The sequence below is a fragment of the Pseudorca crassidens genome, chromosome 1, assembly GCF_039906515.1.
Source record: "Pseudorca crassidens isolate mPseCra1 chromosome 1, mPseCra1.hap1, whole genome shotgun sequence".
In the NCBI taxonomy this organism is placed as follows: Eukaryota; Metazoa; Chordata; class Mammalia; order Artiodactyla; family Delphinidae; genus Pseudorca; species Pseudorca crassidens.
In genome coordinates this window covers 92,550,325-92,572,080 of record NC_090296.1, presented here as the reverse complement: position 1 = coordinate 92,572,080, position 21,756 = coordinate 92,550,325, and the positions used below count along the sequence as shown (strand labels likewise).

The 21,756-nt window shown below is 37.4% G+C and overlaps 1 protein-coding gene across 7 annotated transcripts in view; it reads right to left on the bottom strand.

The window, feature by feature from the left end:
- The window catches only part of GALK2 (galactokinase 2), a 139,251-nt gene that overhangs the window by 105,410 nt on the left and 12,085 nt on the right, over positions 1-21,756 (bottom strand). For 6 of the 7 annotated variants that reach the window (XM_067746466.1, XM_067746499.1, XM_067746484.1 and 3 more), the window contains 2 exons: positions 8,230-8,318; positions 923-1,046 (listed from right to left, as the gene is read on the bottom strand). In XM_067746466.1, the coding sequence (XP_067602567.1) occupies positions 923-1,046; positions 8,230-8,318 (213 nt within the window). Of the gene's footprint in view, positions 1-922; positions 1,047-8,229; positions 8,319-21,756 lie in introns of those variants that run through there. The other variant, XM_067746510.1, reaches the window with a different exon arrangement.

Genomic DNA, 21,756 nt, shown 5'->3' with positions numbered 1-21,756 from the left:
GGCCTTATCCCAGGAATGCAAAGACAGTTCAACATTAGAAAATCCATTGGTGAGGGAAAGTGGAGGGTGGGGTGGGGGGAGGGGCGGGGGGCAGGGGGATGAATTGGGAGATTGGGATTGACATGTATACATTAATATGTATAAAATGGATAACTATTAAGAACCTGCTGTATAAAAAAATAAATTTTTTTTAAAAAGAAAATCCATTGGTGTAATTTGTAATATTTTTTAAACTGATCTTCAATGCTGACTAGACATTTAATAAAATCCAATACCCATTAATGATTTTTTTTAATCTTAACAAACCAAGAATTAAAAACAAAAAAGTATGTCCTTAACTTGATAAAGCATATGTACTAGAAACATACATCTATTATGTTCCAGACACTATGTTTGACACTGAGAGTAGAGCATTGGAGAGGCAACAGTACCTGAAGTCACAGAGCTTACAATCTACTGGGGGATACAGGCAAGTAAGCAGATAATGACAATACAGCATGTTAAGATGCTATGATGAGAGAATTAGAGGGAGCCCTAGTACTATAAGAAAGGCCCCAGACCTGACTTTGCTAGAGATAGTTAACCTCAAAAGATGATAAATACCTTCTGGGCAAAGACAGAGTTATTTTATTTTCATCTTTTTTTTGACCCAGTACCTAAAACAATGTCAGACACAGAGTAAGTCTTCAGTAAATGTTTCTTAAATAAATGAGTAAATGAACAAAATGAACAAATATTAAATAGGGAAATTTAGATTCTTTTGGAAGTCAGATACAAATTATCAATAAATTAAGTGATTTATTATAAATTTGTTATCTCCTAAAGAACCCATTAGGGTACAAATACAAACACACATAGACTCACACACACACACACACAAACACACACCCCATTACACACAGTAGCAATTCTAAATACTCACGGGTACAAGGGATTGGTATTGGCCAGCTGCAGAACGTGCGTTTTCACAGGTTCCACAGCTATTAACATATCTTGTTCTACAGCCATAGGAAGAACAGAATATCCACAGTAATCTATATGCTCTCCTAGAATAAAGAGAAAGCATTTTTTATCATTGCTAGCATATGAATCTCAAGTAAGTTGACATACAAGAAAAATGACCACAAGGCAGGATTTAACAGAAAATAAAAATACTAAGGGCAGAAAGTAACACAATTTGCTTTCTCTCACTAACATCTGAGCCAGGAACTTTTGCTAGAATAAGTATTATATATTAGTTATTAGTTTCTGTTAATTTTTCAACTGCTTTAAATATTCACAATTTTTTCTACTTTCTAACTCTAATAATCATCTTTGAATATTTATGTTTAGTGACTAGTTATGTGAAGCATCAAGAAATGCATTGTCTCCTTTCTCTGTTGCTCATTTGTATTAACTTTTAAAATATGAACAATGGAAGCCATTAGCACCCTCTCACTTATAATAACATTATGTGAGTCCCACTCTTTTCCTTGCTAGCCAATGAACTCAGTAAAGGTGAAGTCTTTATTTATCTTTGTGGCCTAACCAAATGCCGAACAAATTAGCTTGGCACTGATTAGCTGTGTTAAATGTGCTAGACATAGCTAGGATAAAGAAAAAGCTAGAAAAAAATTTAACCTGCACCATTTTATATATAATAAGCAAATTTAGAAAACAAACTATTCTCTTCTCCTTTTCATTCTAATTCCTCTATATATCACCAGGAGGAATTTCTTTTGCCTATTATACCACAATGTTTTCTCCAAATTACCATTTAAACTGAAGGTTGTTATTCATCAGATTTAAAAACAAAACAACAATTCAAGAAAGACGGGCTAAGCAATCTCACTCATATTTCGCCAGGACAGGTTTGTATATGTGATTGTTCTATGGCAGACACTGAGCAACTAAGAAACATAAAATGAATAGAAGACAATTCAACTGCCTAATTACATTTTTAAATAAATATTATTCTACATATTATTACAGGTAGCAAGTCTTTTGTTTCTATATTGATGTGTCCTTTAAAATAAGAAATTAGGGGTTTTTTTTTTAATGGATTGACAATGACAGATGGAGAAGTGGTTTTCAAAGTTGTCTCTCTCCCAAACTTCCCTCAAAAAGACAATAAAATAAAACAGTGGCTCACAAGTAGAAAACACATATTTAAATTAGCAGAACTGAAATCAAAGAGGAAATCAAGAAATACCTAGAAACAAATGACAATGAAAACACGATGACCCAAAACCTATGGGAGGCAGCAAAAGCAGTTCTAAGAGGGAAGTTTATAGCAATACAATCCTACTTCAAGAAACAAGAAACACCTCAAATAAACAACCTAACATTACACCTAAAGCAATTAGAAAAAGAAGAACAAAAAAACCCCCAAGTTAGCAGAAGGAAAGAAATCATAAACATCAGATCAGAAATAAATGAAAAAGAAATGAAGGAGGGCTTCTCTGGTGGCGCAGTGGTTGAGAGTCCGCCTGCTGATGCGGGGGATGCGGGTTCATGCCCCAGTCCGGGAGGATCCCACGTGCCGTAGAGCAGCTGGGCCCGTGAGCCATGGCCACTGGGCCTGTGCGTCTGGAGCCTGTGCTCCACAGTGGGAGAGGCCACAGTGGTGAGAGGCCCACGTACGGCAAAAAAAAAAAGAAAAAAGAAATGAAGGAAACAACAGCAAAGATCAATAAAACTAAAAGTTGGTTCTTTGAGAAGATAACAAAATTGATAAACCATTAGCCAGACTCATCAAGAAAAAAAAGGGAGAAGATTCAAATCAATAGAATCAGAAATGAAAAAGAAGAAGTAACAACGGACACTGCAGAAATACAAAGAATCATGAGGGATTACACTACAAGCAACTATATGCCAACAAAATGGACAACCTGGAGGAAACAGACAAATTCTTAGAAAAGCACAACCTTCTGAGACTGAACCACGAAGAAATAGAAAATATAAACAGACCAATCACAAGCACTGAAATTGAAACTGATTAAAAATCTTCCAACAAACAAAAGCCCAGGACCAGATGGCTTCACAGGAGAATTCTATCAAACATTTAGAGAAGAGCTAACACCTATCCTTCTCAAACTCATCCAAGATATAGCAGATGGAGGAACACTCCCAAGCTCATTCTATGAGGCCACCATCACCCTGATACCAAAACCAGACAAAGATGTCACAAAGAAAGAAAACTATAGGCCAATATCACTAATGAACATAAATGCAAAAATCCTCAACAAAATACTAGCAAAATCAGACAAAGATGTCACAAAAAAAGAAAACTATAGGCCAATATCACTGATGAACATAAATGCAAAAATCCTCAACAAAATACTAGCAAACATAATCCAACAGCACATTAAAAGGATCAAACACCATGATCAAATGGGGTTTATTGCAGGAATGCAAGGATTCTTCAATATATGCAAATCAATCAATGTGATACACCATATTAATAAACTGAAGGACAAAAAACATATGATCATCTCAACAGATGCAGAAAAAGCTTTCGACAAAATTCAACACCGATTTATAATAAAAACCCTCCAGAAAGCAGGCACAGAGGGAACTTACCTCAACATAATAAAGGCCATATATGACAAACCCACAGTCAACATCATTCCCAATGGTGAAAAACTGAAACCATTTCCACTAAGATCATGAACAAGACAAGGTTGCCCACTCTCACCACTATTATTCAACATAGTGTTGGAAGTTTTAGCCACAACAATCAGAGAAGAAAAAGAAATAAAAGAAATCCAAATTGGAAAAGAAGAAGTAAAACTGTCACTGTTTGCAGATGACATGATACTATACATAGAGAATCCTAAAGATGCTACCAGAAAACTACTAGAGCTAATCAATGAATTTGGTAAAGTAGCAGGATACAAAATTAATGCTCAGAAATCTCTTGCATTCCTATACACTAATGATGAAAAATCGGAAAGAGAAATTAAGGAAACACTCCCATTTGCCATTCCAACAAAAAGAATAAAACACCTAGGAATAAACCTACCTAAGGAGATAAAAGACCTGTATGCAGAAAACTATGACACTGATGAAAGAAATTAAAGATGATACAAATGGATGGAGAGATATACCACATTCTTGGATTGGAAGGATCCACACTGTGAAAATGACTATACTACCCAAAGCAATCTACAGATTCAGTGCAATCCCTATCAAACTACCAATGGCAATTTTCACAAACCCAGAACAATAAATTTCAATTTGTATGGAAAGACAAAGGACCCCGAATAGCCAAAGCAATCTTGAGAAAGAAAAACGGAGCTGGAAGAATCAGGCTCCCCGACTTCAGACTATACTACAAAGCTACAGTAATCAAGACAGTATGGTACTGGCACAAAAACAGAAATATAGGTCAATGGAACAGGACAGAAAGCCCAGAGATAAACCCACACACATATGGTCACCTTATCTTTGATAAAGGAGGCAGGAATATACAAGGGAGAAAAGACACCCTCTTCAATAAGTGGTGCTGGGAAAACTGGACAGCTTCATGTAAAAGAATGAAATTAGAATACTCCGTAACACCATACACAAGAATAAACTCAAAATGGATTAAAGGGCTTCCCTGGTGGTGCAGTGGTTGAGAGTTCGCCTGCTGATGCAGGGGATACGGGTTCGTGTCCCGGTCCGGGAAGATCCCACATGCCGCGGAGTGGCTGACCCCGTGAGCCATGGCCACTGAGCCTGCGCGTCTGGAGCCTGTGCTCCGCAACGGGAGAGGCCACAACAGTGAGAGGCTCGTGTACCGCAAAAAAAAAAAAAAAAAAAAAAAAAAATGGATTAAAGACCTAAATGTAAGGCCAGACACTATTAAACTCTTAGAGGAAAACATAGGCAGAACACTCTATGACATAAATCACAGTAAGGTCCTTTTTAACCCACCTCCTAGAGAAATGGAAATGAAAACAAAACTAAACAAATGGGACCTAATGAAACTTAAAACTTTTGCATAGCAAAGGAAACCGTAAACAAGACGAAAAGACAACCCTCAGAATGGGAGAAAATATTTGCAAACGAAGCAAGTGACAAAGGATTAATCTCCAAAATATACAAGCAGCTCATGCAGCTCAATATCAAAAAAACAAACAACCCAATCCAAAAATGGGCAGAAGACCTAAATAGACATTTCTCCAAAGAAGATATACAGATTACCAACAAACACGTGAAAGGATGCTCAACATCACTAATCATTAGAGAAATGCAAATCAAAACTACAATGAGGTATCACCTCACACCAGTCAGAATGGCCATCATCAAAAAATCTACAAACAATAAATGCTGGAGAGGGTGTGGAGAAAAGGGAACACTCTTGCACTGTTGGTGCGAATGTAAATTGATACAGCCACTATGGAGAACAGTATGGAGGTTTCTCAAAAAACTAAAAATAGAACTACCATACGACCCAGCAATCCCACTACTGGGCATATACCCTGAGAAAACCATAATTCAAAAAGAGTCATGTATCACAATGTTCATTGCGGCTCTATTTACAATAGCCAGGACATGGAAGCAACCTAAGTGTGCATCGCCAGATGAATGGATAAAGAATTGTGGCACACATATACAATGAAATATTACTCAGCCATAAAAAAGAAACGAAATTGAATTTTTTGTAGTGTGGTGGATGGACCTAGAGTCCATCATACAGAGTGAAGTAAGTCAGAAAAAGAAAAACAAATACCGTATGCTAACACATATATATGGAATCTAAAAAAAAAAAAAAAAAATGGTTCTGAAGAACCTAGGGACAGGACAGGAATAAAGACGCCATCGTGGAGAATAGACTTGAGGACATGTGGAGGGGGAAGGGTAAGCTGGGACGAAGTGAGAGAGTGGTATGATATATACACTACCAAATGTAAAATAGATAGCTACTGGGAAGCAGCTGCATAGCACGGGGAAATCAGCTCAGTGCTTTGTGTCCACCTAGAGGGATGGGATAGGGAGGGTGGGAGGGAGATGCAAGAGGTAGAAGATATGGGGATATATGTATATGTATAGCTGATTCACTTTGTTATACAGCAGAAACTAACACACAGTTGTAAAATAATTATACTCCAATAAAGATGTTAAAAAATTTTTTTAATTAAAATAAATAAGTAAGTAAGCAGAACTCTAGGGAGCCACCAGATTCTGTTGGGAAGGCTACAGTGTGAATGACAGCCTTCTGAGAATGAAGATTCCTCCCTCTGTGAAAACTGATGGAAACATCCTGGGTGAGGGGCAGGGAGGGAGCATGAACTACTGGCAAGTAAGGATAACAACCATGATTACATTTTGGATATTTTAACAGAAAATATAATAATGCTTTTAATAAAGACTGAAATTCATTTCATCCCAAGCACTAACTAATTAACTACCTTGGAACATAATCCCCCCTTTTTTAAAATCAGAAAATAGTCAATACATTTACTAGAATAAGAATTACTTATTCAGGAAATACCTTAGGTTGGAACGCTTACTCCCAAAACTAAGTGAAACTTGGCTCTCTCTCCTCTGAGGATATTGCTTCTTTGCAGTCCTCTCACAATAGCAAGGAGTTCTTGATGACCTCCTCCCACTCTGTTGTTTCCAGGATTTCTTCCTGTCCTCTTCCTCGGAGGTTCATACCACATTTTCTCGTCTTCATCACTTTCATTTCTGACTCTCAGACATCTGCTCCTCACTGAAGACATTTGCATCTCATTCCACCCTCTCCATCCCAGTCCTGCAATGCCTGGATAACATCCAAGTAAACAACCCAGCCCAAGACCCCAGCTTCCTAATCCCTTCACCTCTGGAAAACTTGACCTCCTCTCTGCTTCAGCTATCTACTTCCGTGGACTTGACAAATCCAGTAATGACTACAGACCTTCTTATCACCTGGAACTTTTCTACCTGTGAAATTTTTGTTTCAAATAGCAAATTCTTTACTAAAACTTCCCATCCTGCCATTTCTCTTACTCTGTTTATCCTATCACCTGTTCCTCGGAGTCAGTTCTTTGCCCTTTCTACCCTATAGGTTCCCTCCTACCTTTCTTTCTTTTTCTACCTAGCATAGATTCCAGGGTTCATTACTTCACCTACCCTTCTGACAATATTGGTGAATTCTTGATGTCATTCTCTTGTAACCTCCATCCAAAACAAAACCCCAAACCTAGATCAAACACAGGCAACTTAGACTAGCTGAGCGGGAAAAAGGAACAACTTTGCAGATTGGTACTGCTACAATTCTATGGTCTCCTGCTCTAACCAGATCTCAGTGTTACCAGCAAACTTTTTTTTCCCAGTCCTCTCCTTCTCCCATCCTTGACAAAGCTATTTCAAACTTTCTGCCATCTCCTTAAACTTCCAACACCTCCAACACTCCCCCAAAAGAACTCCCTCAACCTTCTATACCAAAATTATACATTTACCTGCATCAACTTGCATCCTTTTCTTCCCTGCCTTCTGTTAAAAAGTAGTCAAAGTGGCCCTCTTCCTATGCCATAGACACCAGCCCTTCTTGCCTTCTTGGGAATCCTGGTCCATCAAGTTCCTCCCTTTTCAGATATCTTTGACCTGTCTCTCTCCACTGATTTTACTCAATTCCCCCTCCCCACCTCATTTAACCATGCTCAAACATCTCATATTTTTAAAATCCTCCATTATTTACTTCAAAATAAGACTGCCTGAGTTGATAATAATTGATGCTACATTTTGGGTACATGGGAGTTCATTATATTATTCCAACTACTTTTTTATATGTTTACACTTTCCAGTACAGAAAGTTTTCTTTTTAATACTCCTTTGATTTGGATTTTTCTCAGTTCCCCATCCCATTTTCTCTCGATAAAACGTATTCATTCTTCAGGTCACCACACTTTTAAAAGCAAGGAATTATTCGGTTTTCCTGTATTCTTCTAATCCAATGAGTAAATGTAAAACCATCAAAATTACCCACTGCAGTCTAAAAACTTAACCTGCAGCACAGAAAAATCTGTCCATCTCTCATGAAAATAATGTAAATAACTGGGTCTCAACAAATTTCTAAATTTTAAAAATGAATGGACAAAATTAACATTAATAACATGGATTGGGAAAGATGAAAATATAGTGTTCCTTATGCAAAACTTATCTTGCTATAGTAGATGTATGTGAAACATTCTGTTTTTTCAGTTCTCCCGATGTATTGACAAAAATTTGGACCTTACCAAAGGAAGAAAAAATTAAGAGAAGGAACTTTTGAAATACCTATGATATTGACTCTTCCTGGTGCTCGAACATAGAACTTGGGAACGGATCCAAACTTAGAATTAAACATCCCTTTTAGCTTCAGCAATCTGAAAACAAGAGTAGAATATTTCAGAATATCCAGATAATAGAAAAACCCATAAGATACACACACACACACACACACACACACATTTCATATACCTACCACCATTAATTATCTTTAAAAATAATAAAAGCAAACTCTTTTACTGACATACTTCCTTGAAAATCCCAGGATGAAACAATACTGTAACCCGCTAAGTGACATAAGAGTATAGCTAAGCACACAGAAGAGTAAAAAATTTAATACTGATGAACACAACAGAAAAAAAATTCTTTGCTTCATCAGAATTAACTTTCTGGATAATTTCTCAATGATATTCAGAGAAGAATCTCTTTCTACTAAAAAATAATAGCATGGAGTAATGTATCAGTTTCCTAGAGCTGCCATAATAAAGTATCACAAACTGGGTAACTTAAAACAACAGAAATTTATTGTCTCTGAGTTGTAGAGGCAAAATCAGAGTGTTGGCAGGACCATGCACCTCTGAAACCTGAAGGGGAAAATCCTTCCTTGCCTCTTTTTAGTTTCTGATGGTGACCATCAATCCTTGGCATTCCTTGGCTTGCTGCTCTATCACTCCAATCTCTGCCTATGTCATCACGTGGAATTCTCTGTGTGTCTCTATCTGTGACTCTGTTTTTCCTTCTCGTAAGGACATCAGGCTTATTGGATTAGGGCCCACCTTAATTCAGTATGACTTCATCTTAACTTGATTACATATGTAAAGATGCTAGTTCAAATAATATTACATTCTGAGGTTCCAGGTGGACATGAATTAGGAGGGATGCTATTCAACCCAGTACAGTCAAATGAAAACTAGACTGGATATCAGGAGACTACAGTTCTAATTCCAATGGGGGTTCTAATTCGATGCCAAAGTTTGGAAAATCATTTTCCCTTGGACCCTCTTCTGTAAAATTAGAGCATTTGAACAAGATATTCCTCATAGGTCCCTTCCAGGTCAAAAATGCTTATAATATATTTAATAATTTTACACTGTTAAATCATCTCAAGTCACTTCTATGAATACCCCCCACTGTTTGTAGTCCCACAATATATTGTATCTGAGTAATAACACCAAGACAGTAAATATTTATTAGACCTACTATATTCAAGACATTCATTAATTAAATGATTAATCTTAAAGATTAGTTACAAGAAACATAAAATCACACCAAAAAAATCTAAGAAAAAAGGAAATTTATTATAATGATAGAAAGATACATTCAATATTCTTGGAAGTTATTCAGGATGACCTGCTAGGACTATGACAGCCATCAGAAACTTTAATTACTGATGGGTGGGGCTGTGTTCCCGCCCTGTTTGTCAAGCCTGAGGTGTCCCTGCACTGCAGTCTACAGACTTTTGGGTGGGGCTAATGGTGGCTTCCAGGAGGGCTCACGCCAGTGAGTACTCCCCAGAATTGCTGTTGCCAGTGTCCTTGTCCCCACCGTGAGCTGCAGCCACATCCCTGACTCTGCAGGAGACCCTCCAACACTAGCAGGTAGGTCTGGCCCAGTCTCTTATGCTTTGTTCCCCTGGGTCCTGGTGTGCAAGAGACCTTGTGTGTGCTCTCCAAGAGTGAAGTTTCTGTTTCCCTCAGTCCTGTGGAATTCCTGTGATCAAACCCTTCTGGCCTTCAAAGCCAGATTCTCTGGGGGCTTCTTCTCCCATTGCCGGAACCCCACACTGAGAAGCCTGATGTGGGGCTCAGAACTTTCACTCCTGTGGGAGAATTTCTGTGGTATAATTATTTCCCAGTTTGTGGGTCACCCAACCAGCAGTTATGGGATTAGATTTTATTGCAATTGTGCCCCTTCTATCATCTCGTTATGGCTTCTTTGTCTTTGGATGTAGGGTATCTTTTTTGGTAGGTTCCACTATTTTTTTGTCAATAGTTGTTCAGCAGTTAGTTGTGATTTTGGTGTTCCTGTAAGAAGGGGTGAGCTAACATCCTTCTACTCCGTTACCTTGAGCTCTCCAGGAAGCCAGAGCTGATGTTATAGTGGAATTTTCTTCATCAGCATTCTACATCCAGGCAGATGCTAACATCTTGTATTTGTCATACAAACATGAAGAGTCTTAGTTGGCAGGGTAGCTCCACTCCAGATGGTCATTCAAGGATCCAGATATCTTCCTTCCCATTGCTTCACTATTTCAGACTGTTGTCCGTTTCTGCATGCTCAAAATTGGATTGTAGGCATGTCCATGCTCTAGGTCAGATGAACCATTCTTTTTTTTTTTTTCCTCAGTGGCTGTCTCTCCCCCTCGACACACCAGTGCAGCGGTCATGCTCTGCTCCCAAAAACTCTATTTAAATTGTGTGTTTGGCTCTCTCCTTCCTGTCGCATTCTTTCATCCCTCCAAAAACACCATCACCATTTCCCTCTGCTCAATGCTCTTCACATTCCAGTTGCCTTTGTGAGCCTCTGAGTTTTAGCTCTTCTATCCCTTCAGTTTCCATGACACTGTGGCCTCAAGTCTAGAAGATTCAACAGCTTCAATGTCCTATACTTTCTGATTAAGTCTCTGTGTCCCTAATTCAAATTCTCAAACAGATAATCTGGTTGGCAGTATATAGGTCCTGTATCCATCCTGGTCCAATTACTTTTGGCCAAAAAGGAAAAGCTATTTGATATAAACAAGGTCACTTGCTTTAGTTACAGATATGATCACCTGGGTCCACTCCTTCAGCAGAAGTTGTGGATGACAACAGAAGATGTGGAGAGGGAGATAATAATGGATATCTCTAGCACATCATTCAAGATAGATTTACTGGACTCCCAAGTAGATGTGCATAATGATCGCTGCCTAAATCTGATTTTCCCCATATATCCTGCAAAACAATTTAGAACAAGAACAAACAAGTGATATTTTTATTTCTTTATTATAACTAGACAACTGTACCTTTATTATAAGTAGAAGAGAATGCATAAACTTTAAGTGAAAGAAAGAAAGAGGCAAAACACTGCGATCCACTGGAAAAAGAAACTGAGTGAAAAGAGCAAACTAAGATTAATCTAAAACCACCACTAGAAAGAAAAAGTACATCCATTTAAAAATGAGAGGTGTAAAAGAAGAAAAGATGAAAATAAACTCATTGATTGCTACATAGGCAATCAAAAACTTAAAGGATACCATTAAGCATGACAAAGCAACAATTTTTTTTAAGTTATTACACACAGGCATATGAAAAAGTATTATTAAACTCCTAGAAAAAAAGTACCCCAGGGAGACTGTGACCTGTGTAGTCAGGTAGACCTGGGCTCAAACCCCTTCTCGACCATGTGATGAAATTCCTTAACCTCATTCACCTTTATATGGGGTGGAAATATGAATTGAGTTATTTGGAAGATTAAATAAGGTATTGTAGGAACAGTGTCTAGCCTAGGGCTGGCATGAAGTACTTGTTCAGTAAATGACAGTTATTATAAGCTCCTGATTCCTTGGTTCAGTACTGTTTCTACTCTGCAGCATATGAATAAGAATCCACTAGAAGCAATGAAAGATGGTAGGTAATTAAATGTTTAGTTTACATCAGGACTGGAAGCGCTATTAGAGCACTAGGGTGATTTTTATGATGCTATTGATAAATCTTCATGCTCTTTGCCTTGTATCTTCCATTTTATTGAGAGGGTTGAAACAACTTAGGTTATTTGTCCATCAGATTCTAGACAGAATTATTTAAAAGGTTCATGTTTTTCAATGAAAAAAATAAACTGCCAAAGCAGATAGTAAAAGGTTAAGTAAGAAAAGTCCCCTGCTTTTTCAGGGCATTAAAAAGATATATAAATACAAAAGTAACCAACAGAACAAAAATATCAATCTTCCTAACTACCAAAGACATTTCAAAAACAGATAGATAAACCAGTAAATAAACACAGAAACTATATTATAACACATAATTAAAAAATAAAATGACTAAATTGAAATCAAATATATCAGTCACATCAATAAAAGAAAGTGTAAGGAAACACTCAAAAAGACAAAAGTAGAAAGTAATGATATGGGGAGTAGAAAAACAGTAGACCTGGTTAACAAATTAAACCCTGGGTTTTTAGGAGAAAAATTAACAAAATAGACAAGCCACTAGCCAATGAATTAAGAAAATGGGGGTTGATAAAGCATAAATAAACAAAATAAGAAATAACAAGGATGAGATAACATTAAACAAAAGAAATTTTAAAAGTCATAAGAGACTATTTTGTAGACCTCTATCCAAATAAATTTAAACTGTAATAAAGAAACTGACTCCATTTTTTGATGTTTACTTACAGCTTTTGAGCTTCAACTCTCCCTCTTTCCCCTTCTGCCTCATATCAAGGAAGTGGATAAAAAAGCCCAGGTGCTCTCTCTTTTGTCACCAACCAAACCATAGCACACCAGTTCCATCTCCTAACCACTACAAAAACCTCAAGCTAGTCTCCTTTCCTTGCTCTCTCAAGCCATTTTTGGCCAGCTTGGGTGGCCTGCTCTGCCCTCCTCAGAAAGCCTCATTATGTGAGTAATAAATTTTTCATACCCTCTTGTTCATGTGGTATTATCAGTCTCAACATCCAAACCAAATTTTTGGGTGGGAATCCATCCTGTTTCTGTGGTATGGCCACAACAGAAATCCTAAAGAAATGGATAATTTCCTAAGGAAATACAATTTATAAAAACAGATCCATTTCCATAGAAGAAATAAAGTCATCAAAGAACCACCTCACACATATGGATTAAGCCCAGATCTTTTACAAGCGAGTTCTACCCAAGCATGAACATCAGATAGCCCATATACTCTATGAGTTGTTCCAGAGCATTGAAAAATAAAGAAAAGTGGTCTAATTCTTGTTATGAAGCAAGTGTAACATTGATACCTAAACCAGATAAAGATAGTCCAAGAAAATACAACTACAGACTAATGTCACTCTTGAATATTAATGCAAAAGTACTTAATAAAATATTAGTAAACATAAGGCAACACCATATTAAGAAAATAATTCATATTAAGTGGCATTAACTCCAGGAATGAAAAGTTGAAAATATTAAGATAATCTGTTAAAATAATATATCATAATAAATCTAAGGAGAAAAAAATTATAGGACTACTTCCATAGGTGTTAAAAAGCTCCCAATAAAATTTATTCCCAAAGGTGTTTTTCTTAACATGATTACATATATCTCAGTCTTAAATCCAAACCTAATTAATGAGGAAATTCTAGAGACATTTCCGCTAAGATCAAAAACAAGACAAAAAGTTCTACTATCTCCACATCTAATCCACACAATACTGGAGGTATCAGCCAATACAATTAGACAAGAGAAATCAAGAATCAAAAAAGAAGTAAAACTATCTCTACTTGGAGATAATATAGTAGGATGCCTAGAGAGACCCAGAGAATCAATTATAAAACCAACTTAGGGACTTCCCTGGTGGCACAGTGGTTAAGAATCCGCCTGGCAATGCAGGGGACATGGGTTCAATCCCTAGTCCAGGAAGATCCCACATGCCATGGAGCAACTAAGCTGGTGTGCCACAACTACTGAGCCTGCGCTCTAGAGCCTGTGAGCTACAACTACTGAGCCCGCGTGCCACAACTACTGAAGCCCGCGTGCCTAGAGCCCATGCTCTGCTACAAGAGAAGCCACCACAATGAGAAGCCCACGCACCGCAACATAGGATAGCCCCCACTCACTACAACTAGAGAAAGCCGTGCGCAGCAACAAAGACCCAATGCAGCCAAAAATAAAATAAATACATAAATAAAATTTTTTTAATAAAAATAAAAGTTCATCCATGATACTGCTGGAAATTGATTTTCACGTTCTTTAAAATAAATAAATAAAACCAACTTAAATAATAAAGAATTCACAAATATAGCAGGATATAAAATGAATACTCAAACATGAATACCCTTCATGTGCAAAATCAATGACCAATTAGGGCTATAATGGTAGAGCAAACCTTGTTCATAGCAACAAGAAAAGACTAAACGTTTAGGAATAAATTTAACAAGAAATGTGCAAAATTTATTTAAGTAAAGCTTTAAACACTCTTGAAAGACATAGAATAGACTCAAAGAAATGGAAAGACATCCTTTGTTCTTGGATAAGATGACCCAACATCATAAGGATAGTTATTCTCAAGTTAATTTATAAATTAAATTAATTAAATTAAATTCCCTCCCAAAAAATACCAACAAGGTTTTCTTACAGAGGTAGACAAGTTGATACAAAAAATCATGTGGAAAACAAATATGCAGGAATAGTGGGGAAAACATTAAAAAAGAACAACTGTGAGGACGGAGTAACCCTACCAAACATTAAAACATACTATAAAGCCTCTGTAATGACAACAGTGAGGTACCAGCACATATATAGATAAGCAGACTTCAGTAGAATAAAAGGTTCAGAAATAGATACAAGTACATACAGAAACTTAGTATATGAGGAAAGTGGCATCTCAAATCACAACGCAAAGATGAACTTTTTAATAAACAGTGGTAGTAAAAGTGCTTAAACTTTTGGGAAAGATAAAATTAGGACCATCTCTTACACAAGAATAAACTCCAAATGGATCAGGCACTAGAAGAAAACAAATGAATTTCAGTATAACTCAACATAGGGGAGAGGTTTTCTAACTATGACTCAAACTTCTGAGGCAATTTTTTTAACTTGACAAATTTGACTATATAAAGATTTTTTAAAACACATGGCAGAAAATTTTATAATCAAAGTCAAAAGAAAACTAGCAAACTAAGAGAAAATATTTACATGTTACAGACATATTCTTTATATTAAAAAAAAAACTCTGAAACTGTAACACTCCTAGAACAGAACACAGGCAGAACATTCTGACATAAATTGTAGCAATATTGTTTTGAATCTGTTTCCTAAGGCAAAAGAAATAAAAGCAAAAAAAAACCAAACAGAACCTAATTAAACTTCAATGCTTTGGCACAGCAAAAGAAACCATCAATAAAATGAAAAGATAACCTACTTTCATAGCAGCATTATTTACAATAGCCAAGATATGGGAGCAACCTAAGGGTCCATCAACTGATGAATATGATGGATAAAGATGCTGTGATATATATATATATATATATATATACATACACACAAACATACATACACACACAACAGACTACTCAGCCAGAAAAAGAACGGAAATCTGCCATTTGCAACAATGTGGATAGACCTAGAGAATGTTATGCTTAGTGAAATAAGTCAGAGAAAGACAAATACTTTCACTTACATGTGGAATCTAAAAAGTAAAACAAACGAATATATATAACAAAACAGAAACAGACTCACAGATATAGAGAACAAATGACTGGTTACCAGTGGGGAAAGGGGAGGGCAAGATAGAGCTATGGGATTAAGAGATACAGACTACTAAGTATAAAATAGATAAGCAACAAGGATATATTGTACAGCACAGGGAAATATAGCCATTATTTTGTAGTAACTTTAAATGGAATATAATCTATAAAAACATTGAATCGCTATGTTGTACACCTGAAACTCATATAATATTGTAAATCAACAGTACTTCAACTTAAAAAACTCAAAAACTGAGTGAAAAATGACCAAAAACTGGATAGAAAAATGTGCAAAAGATATGAACAGAAAATCCATACTAAGAGTAGTTCATAAATGGACCTTAAACACATGAAATTAGAGAAATGCAAATTAAAACTACACCAAGATACTATAAGAATTGTGAAAATTAAAAAGTAACAACACATTCTGTTGGTGAGGTTCTGTGGAAACAGGCACTTTTCTACATTGGGTTGGGAATGCAAATTGGTACAACACATTTGGAGGGGAATTGGACAATATCTAACAAAAATACATTGGCACTGATTTTTTTTTATAAATTTATTTTATTTATTTATTTTTGGCTGTGTTGGGTCTTCGCTGCTGTGCATGGGCTTTCTCTAGTTGTGGTGAGCGAGGGCTACTCTTCGTTGCTGTGTGTGGGCTTCTCATTGCAGTGGCTTCTCTCATTGCGGAGCATGGGCTCTAGGCTCACAGGCTTCAGTAGTCGTGGTGCATAGGCTCAGTAGTTGTGGCTCGCAGGCTCGGTAGTTGTGGTGCACGGGCTTAGTTGCTCCGCAGCATGTGGGATCTTCCCAGACTAGGGCTCGAACCCATGTCCCCTGCATTGGCAGGCGGATTCTGAACCACTGCACCACTTGGGAAGCCCCCATTGGCACTAATTTTTACCCAACAATCCTATGTCTAAGAATTTACCCTGAAGGTATTCTCCAGCAATATGAAAATACATATTCATGAGATTATTCATTGCAGAATTGTTTGCAATTGCAAAACACTAGAAACAACCTAAACACTCTTACATAGGAGAATGTTTGAATAAGGTACGGACTATTTACAAAATGAAGTAATATGAAACTATTAAAAAAGAATATAGTTTCTAGAAATTTTTCTCAAGTGATTTCCAGAAATATTTTGTCATAAGAAATATGCAGGGCTTCCCGGGTGGCGCAGCGGTTGAGAGTCCGCCTGCCGATGTAGGGGACACGGGTTTGTGCCCCGGTCCGGGAAGATCCCACATGCTGTGGAGCGGCTGGGCCCGTGAGCCATGGCTGCTGAGCCTGCGCGTCTGGAGCCTGTGCTCCACAACGGGAGAGGCCACAACAGTGAGAGGCCCGCGTACCGAAAAAAAAAAAGAAATATGCAAAGTGAAACGTTGAGATGGCCTAGAAGCATTAACATCCCAGTAGCAATGAGCATCCCTAGTGCTCAGATCTTGGTTTCAAAAAGAAATCAGAACTCTTTGCAGAAATAATGCCAGAGCTGGAGCAGAGAGGGTTTAATACAATCCTGGAATATACTGCTATGCCAGAAAGTAAAGAAGTGCTCAAACAATGACAGTAACATGTCAGAAGGACACAGGAGCCCACAAAGTAAGCTCCCACTGTCCACTGAGGGATTAAAATTCCTCCTCCCCCATCGATTTTGACAGGACAGAAAAACAGAAAAAAGAAACATAAAATATTGTTGGAAATAATCCCCTTAACAAGGCCCAGAAAATATTATGAGTTACTTCTGTAAGACCTTAAAAACAATGATTTTTTTTTTCATAAATGGTTCTAACAATAGAAGCTGTGGAAAGCCTTCCCATCTCATTTTGGGAATAGTATAAGCCAGATGCTAACACATAACAAGAATAGCTCCCAAGGGCTTCCCTGATGGCACAGTGGTTAAGAATCCATCTGCCAGTGCAGGGGACACAGGTTCGAGCCCTGATCTGGAAGATCCCACATGCTGCAGAGCAACTAAGCCCATGTGCCACAACTACTGAGCCTGTGTTCTACAGCTCACGAGCCACAACTACTGAGCCCACATGCCGCAACTACTGAAGCCCACACGCTGGAGCCCGTACTCTGCAACAAGAAGCCACCACAATAAGAAGCCCGTGCACCGCAACGAAGAGTAGCCCACATTTGCTGCAACTAGAGAAAGCCCACGTGCAGCAGTGAAGACCCAACACAGCCAAAAATAAGTAAATAAATAAAAATAAATAAATTTAAAAAAAATAGTCCCCAAAAGCAAACTATAGGCTACTCTCACTTGTGAAAATAGGTACAAAAACTCTAAATAAAATATTGGCAAATTTAATCCAACATACATTATTTTATAATATATGTGACCAGAGCTTATTCCAGGAACATAAAGAGAATACCAGGAAATATGTTGATTAAATGCACTATTCTAACAGAATAAAAGGGAAAACTCTATAACTCCATGATCCTCTCAAAATATGCATATATATGTGTATATTAAATAGCCATTCCTGATTTTTTAATAAAATTTGAAATTAAAAAAAATCTCTTAACATGCTAGAGGAAAATGTCCTTAATTTAATAAAGGATACTTGCCAGAAATAACAAACACCATATTCGATGACAAAAATGTTAGAAGTTTTCCCATTAATATCAGAATCAAGACAAGGTTGCTATCATTCAACACTGTAACATACTACATAAAATATAAACTGTCTAGGGCCTCCCTGGTGGCACAGTGGTTGAGAGTCCACCGGCCGATGCAGGGTACACGGGTTCATGCCCCGGTCCGGGAAGATCCCACATGCCGTGGAGCGGCTAGGCCCGTGAGCCATGGCCGCTGAGCCTGTGCGTCCGGAGCCTGTGCTCCGCAACGGGAGAAGCCACAACAGTGAGAGGCCGGCGTACCGCAAAAAAAAAAAAAAAGAATATATATATATATATATATATATATATATATATATATATAAAAACAAACTGTCTATACAACAAAAAACATCATAAAGTCAAAAGAAAATTGCTAAACTGGGAATAATATATATAATATACATAAAACAACAAATGAGTTTATCGAAAAATATATACATTCATACAAAAAATACATACATAAAGAGTTCCTAAAAGCTAACAAGAAATAAACAATCAACATCTTTTTTTTTTCAGGGCCATTTGGCAGCAACTATTAAAATTATATTTTTATTTTTTGAAACTATCAAAAATTTTAAATGTGCATTACCTTTGATATAGATTCCATTTTCATGAACAAGCTTAAAGAAACATAAAAAATGTTCAAGGATAAATGTATAAAGATTTTTACTGCAGCATTGTTTGTGAGTAAAAAATTGGCAACTTAAATGTACACTCTAATAATTGAGTGGTTAAATAATGATATTCATACTATTAAATACTCTCAGCCCTTAAAAAGTGAAATATATCTGTATGGAGTGATATACCAGAATCCCTAAGAAATATTATTAAGTGAAAAAAAGTAAATTACAGAAAACCAAATATGATTCCACTTATATGAATATTATACAACTTTTATTAAAAAATGTTAACAATGGGACTTCCCTAGTGGTTCAGTGATTAAGACTCTGTGCTCCCAATGCAGGGGGCACAGGTTCCATCCCTGGTCGGGGAACTAAGAACCCACACACAAAAAAATGTTAACAATGGTATTATAAAGATACAATGACACCAAAAGAATACAATGATATCGGGCTTCCCTGGTGGCGCAGTGGTTGAGAGTCCGCCTGCCGATGTAGGGGACACGGGTTCGTGCCCCGGTCCAGGAAGATCCCACATGCCACGGAGCGGCTGGGCCCGTGAGCCTGCGCGTCCGGAGCCTGTTCTCTGCAACGGGAGAGGCCGCAACAGTGAGAGGCCCGCGTACCGCAAAAGAGGAAAAAAAAAAAAAAAAAAGAATACAATGATATTACAAGGATACAAAAGGAACCAAACTTCTAAGAGGGGAAGTGAGAATTGGCAGCACAGGACAAGAATCAGATTATGAGAAAAAGAACTGTGCAATTCTCAGGCTTTACTGAATACATTTTTAAATAATCCAAATCTTTCATATTAAGAATGTGTTTATACAGCACCATTAGTCATAGAGCCAAAAGGTGGAAATGACCCAAATGCCTATCAATTGATGAATGGATAAACAAAATGTAGTATATCAATACAGTGGAATATTATTCAACCATAAAAAGGAATGAATACTGATAACATGTTACAACATGGATGAACCTTGAAAACATTATATTAAGTGAAAGAAGACAGTCACAAAAAATATATATTATATGATTCCATTTATTTTAAATGTCCAGAATAAGCAAATCTACAGAGGGTTTTCGGGGGATTGGGGAGGTGATAGCTTAAGGGATGCTGGGTTCTTTGATGTGGGGGCGGTGATGAAAATGTTCTAACTTTGATTATGGTGATGGTTGCATAATCCTGTGAATATACCAAAAAACATTTAATTGTAAAATCTAAACAAGTAAGCTGTATGGTATGTGAATTATATATTAATAAAGCTGTTACCGAAAAAATAATAATAATAATCCAATAGTTTAAAACTTAATCCCAAAGAGAAGGAACAGAATGCAAAGAAATTTAGAACAGTGGTTCTAAATGCAAAGAAATGCTAAGAATGCAAAGGTTGCCAAGAATGCAAAGAAAGAACAGTGGAATCTGAAGTAGTCTTACAGTACAGGGTGCAAGCAAGATTGGGACGCAGAAAAAAAATTAGAGTTTCTATTTCTATTTGATTTTTTAAAATGAATGAAAAAGAAATTGTTTACTAAATAAGATATATAACATGGTTGACTAGTCCCTTTACTCAGAGGGTCATGTGTCCTGTGAAGCTGAAGAGGCATTGCCAACTAAAAATTGGCACTTGCCAGCTACCTCTACAAGGATTAAATCACAAGCTGCTGTGACTGCTGACCTTCAACACATCCTGAAAGGAGTTCAGGGTGTAGATCAGGAATGAGGCACTCTGTGCTCTGGGAAAAACCAGCAGAACAGGCCTTCAGATAGTTAGATATTATCAGAAGATTTTAAGAGCCCAATTCTTGCATCTCCTCATATCTAGAAAAGCACTAAAATCCTTCATGGTGACATCTGCTCCTTGTGACTATCAGCAACCTTCTGAAAAAATGTGTGCTTGACTGCATGTATCCCCCTTCACCAAAATCACATATATACAGATATTCCCCCCTACCTCTTCAGAGCAGTTTCTCAGAGCGATCTGAAATGCTGCTTCCCAGGCTATAGTCCTCATTTTGCCCCAAATAAAACTTTTTTTAATATTATGTCTTTTAAAATTATTTATTTAGTTATTATTTGTTTGTTTGGCTGCATTGGGTCTTTGTTGCTGCACGTGGGCTTTCTCCAGTTGTGGTGAGCGGGGGTTACTCTTTGTTGTGGTGCACGGGGTTCTCATTGCGGTGGCTTCTCCTGTTGTGGAGCACAAGCTCTAGGCATGCAGGCTTCAGTAGTTGCAGCATGTGGGCTCAGTAGTTGCAGCACGTGGGCCCTAGAGCACATGGGCTTCAGCAGTTGCAGCGCATCGGCTCAGTAGTTGTGGCTCGCAGACTCTAGAGCTCAGGCTCAGTAGTCATGGCACACGGGCTTAGCTGCTCTGCAGCATGTGGGATCTTCCTGGACCAGGGATTGAACCTATGTCCCCTGCATTGGCAGGCAGATTCTTAACCATTGAGCCACCAGGGAAGTCCTCCAAATAAAACTTAACTAACAACTCTCACGTTGTGTATTTTTTTCAGTCGACAGCACCCTGCAGAAAGAGCAGGAGTTCCAAAAAAGACAGTCTGATCTTGGGGCCCTCATGCATTTTTTTTCCCTTTCAGCATATTGCAGCATCTGACAAGTAAGGTGGGTTTATAGATATACTATCTAGATTTAACTGAACTCACCCCTGATAAAATGAATAAGTGGCTGAAACATTGCTTGAAGTTAATAACTGTATTAAGTGAAAAAAAAGGAAATGGCAAAGTGCACACTTACCTATTATATGAGCTCTTCTGTAGCTAGCACAGAACACTAAATATTAACAATAAATATTTGTTGCAGGAATAAATACTGTAAAGGTCCTTAAAGGAAAGAAACAACTCTAAGGAAATTAAG